This window comes from Lipophrys pholis (genome assembly GCF_963383615.2).
Source record: "Lipophrys pholis genome assembly, chromosome: 14".
Lineage (NCBI taxonomy): Eukaryota > Metazoa > Chordata > Actinopteri > Blenniiformes > Blenniidae > Lipophrys > Lipophrys pholis.
Window position 1 is genome coordinate 9727670 of NC_137633.1, and position 2747 is coordinate 9730416.

A 2747-nucleotide genomic window follows, 5' to 3' on the forward strand; every position below is an offset into this window, starting at 1 on the left:
AGCCTGGATGGTGAAAATGTGATGAACTCTTTATGATGACCCCCAGCTCAGTTATGGACAGTGGCTGGTGAAGGAATAAAACTGCTTAATGTGGCAGTTGCTCTTGTGTTGAGAGGCATTGGACAAGTAATCACCAAGGGATTTTTTTTTTTCCAAGACCTTCTGCAGCACCAGACTGGACCTAATTTGTGATTTCGTTTTTTCACTGATTTCATTTCTGTAGGTTTTTGAAATTCATTTGAAATGGAGATACAGTGGCGTTTATGGCACTTGGACTGGGCCTCCTTCCTGCGGCCATGGATTCCTATACTGTTAGGCCTTCATCTGCAGTTCTCCCGGGCCTCTAACTGTCCCGAGGAGTGCCGCTGTGATCGCACCTTTGTTTACTGCAATGAGCGGAGCCTGACCTCAGTGCCTCTGGGAATTGGTGAGGGTTACAAGACCCTCTACCTTCACAACAACCAAATCAATAACGCTGGCTTTCCCTTGGAGCTCCACCACGTGGCTTCTGTGGAAACTGTGTATCTCTATGGCAACCAGCTTGATGAGTTTCCAATCAACCTGCCCAAAAATGTGAGGGTCCTCCATCTGCAGGAGAATAACATTCAGACCATCTCCAGAGCGGCTTTGGCTCAGCTTCTTTGGCTGGAGGAGCTGCATCTAGATGATAACTCCATTTCTACAGTGGGAGTTGAGGAAGGGGCCTTTCGTGAGGCAGTGAACCTAAAGATGCTTTTCCTCACCAAAAACCACCTGAGCAGCGTGCCTATTGGTCTCCCAGATGATCTAAAAGAGTTACGATTGGATGAAAATCGGATTGCGGTTATTGCAGAGGAAGCGTTTAAAAATGTCACCCGCCTGCAACGTCTCCTATTGGATGGAAACCTGCTAACGGATGAAGGGATCACACCAGGGACCTTTCAGGACCTGGTCACCCTGAGGGAGCTGTCACTGGCCCGCAACTCACTAACCTATCCACCCCCACTCCTCCCTGGGGAGGTGCTGGTCAAATTAAACTTTCAGGAAAATCAGATAAACCATATTCCTGTCGGAGCGTTTGCTGGGTTACACAAGCTGGAAAGGCTGGATATCTCTAGCAACCAGCTGCAGTCTTTGACACAGGGGGTCTTTGATGGTCTTGTGAGTCTCAGACAGCTTACTGTCCGGAACAACCTTTGGTTGTGTGACTGCAGCATCAAATGGGTGGTGTCATGGCTCAAATCTCTGCCTGCCTCGCTTAATGTGCGGGGCTTTATGTGTCATAAACCTGAAAAGTTCCGTGGCATGGTGATCCGGGAGCTGACTGCTGAGCTGGTCCAGTGTCCGGAGAGCACAGACATGGCACCCAAGTCCACCTCAACAACTGGTGCTGCTTTTCATCCATCCCTGTCCTCTTCTTCAGACATTCCTCTGACAACCCAGTATGTTTCATCGACCTCCAGGACGCCGTTTATCCGAGTACCCACCCTCTACCCAGTTTACACAACAAGAGAAGAGGGAATGAGGACTAAGCAACCTGTGGACTCCCGAAGGGAGACTCTGCAGGTTACATTTACCATACTGAATGGGTCGGCTATCCACGTGAGCTGGGTAGCTGCGTTTCCAGTCACTGCCTACAAGGTGACCTGGGCCAGAATGGGTCCCAGTCTGACAGGGGACACAGTGAGGGAGAGGATAGTTGGTGGGGATCATCGTGGGATCCGGCTCGCTAACCTTGAGCCAAAGTCCACCTATCGGATCTGTGTCATTCCCTTGGATGCATTCAATAATTACCGGCCCAAAGACGACACTGTGTGTACTGAGGCCATGACCACTCCGGCCCTGTTCAGCCCGGACAACAACAACAGGAGACGATCAGGGCCGGAGCAGGCCACACAGCAAGAAACCGGTTCACCTTTCTTGCTGGCTGGTCTGATTGGCGGCGCTGTGATTGTGGTGCTGATCGTACTGCTCGGTCTCTTCTGTTGGCATATGCACAAGAAGAGCCAATCAAAGTCCTCCGCAAAGTGGAAATACAACCGGGGGCGCAGAAAAGATGACTACTGCGAAGCAGGCACCAAGAAAGACAATTCCATCCTGGAAATGACTGAAACAAGCTTCCAGATAGTATCACTTAACAATGAGCAGCTTCTCAAGGGAGATTTCCGCATTCAACCTATTTACACCCCTAATGGGGGCATCGGCTTTCGGGACTGCCCCCTGGGGAACAACAGCACAGTCTACTGCAAGAACAATGTTCAGGATGCAGACTTTTCTCAGACATGATGGTTATGAAGAGCATCAGGATCATTTTTACTGACAAGTAACCACACTTTGCTGAACACTGTACAGTGTGAATAATATTTGAGAACCTCATGTCTTTAAGAAATGTAATTTATACAAGTAACTGGATGACATCTTTTTATATAACAACATCAGATTTCTAAGTTATTGCTTTCTGGAGTTGTGCTTTTTCATTTCTGCGTGCACAGACATGTACAATCAGGATTCATTTCTTCCCCAAGTATTTTTTTTTGTTGTTGTTGTTTTTTTCTTTTCTTTTAATATTAGTGGAACATTTTGAACTCGTATACTGTGACCATAACAGGCTCCAAATCAACACTGTCGCTGGATTACACGCTAGAATTGTGTTTGAGAGAAAGAGATAGAGAGAGAGAGAGAGAGAAGACAGGCACAAACCAACCACATTCAACACTAGAGGGTGTACTTTTCTGGAAGTCATACAGTCTTTCACACTCAGACAAATG

At 47.7% G+C, this 2747-nt stretch overlaps 1 protein-coding gene across 1 annotated transcript; it reads left to right on the top strand.

The window, feature by feature from the left end:
* Nucleotides 1–243: 243 nt before the first annotated feature.
* On the top strand, nucleotides 244–2265 carry LOC308119911 (leucine-rich repeat transmembrane protein FLRT2; the record flags this gene model as incomplete). Its single annotated transcript, XM_080480199.1, has 1 exon — nucleotides 244–2265. One exon carries the CDS (start codon nucleotides 244–246, stop codon nucleotides 2263–2265), a length of 2022 nt encoding a protein of 673 aa, XP_080336325.1.
* Nucleotides 2266–2747: the final 482 nt, after the last annotated feature.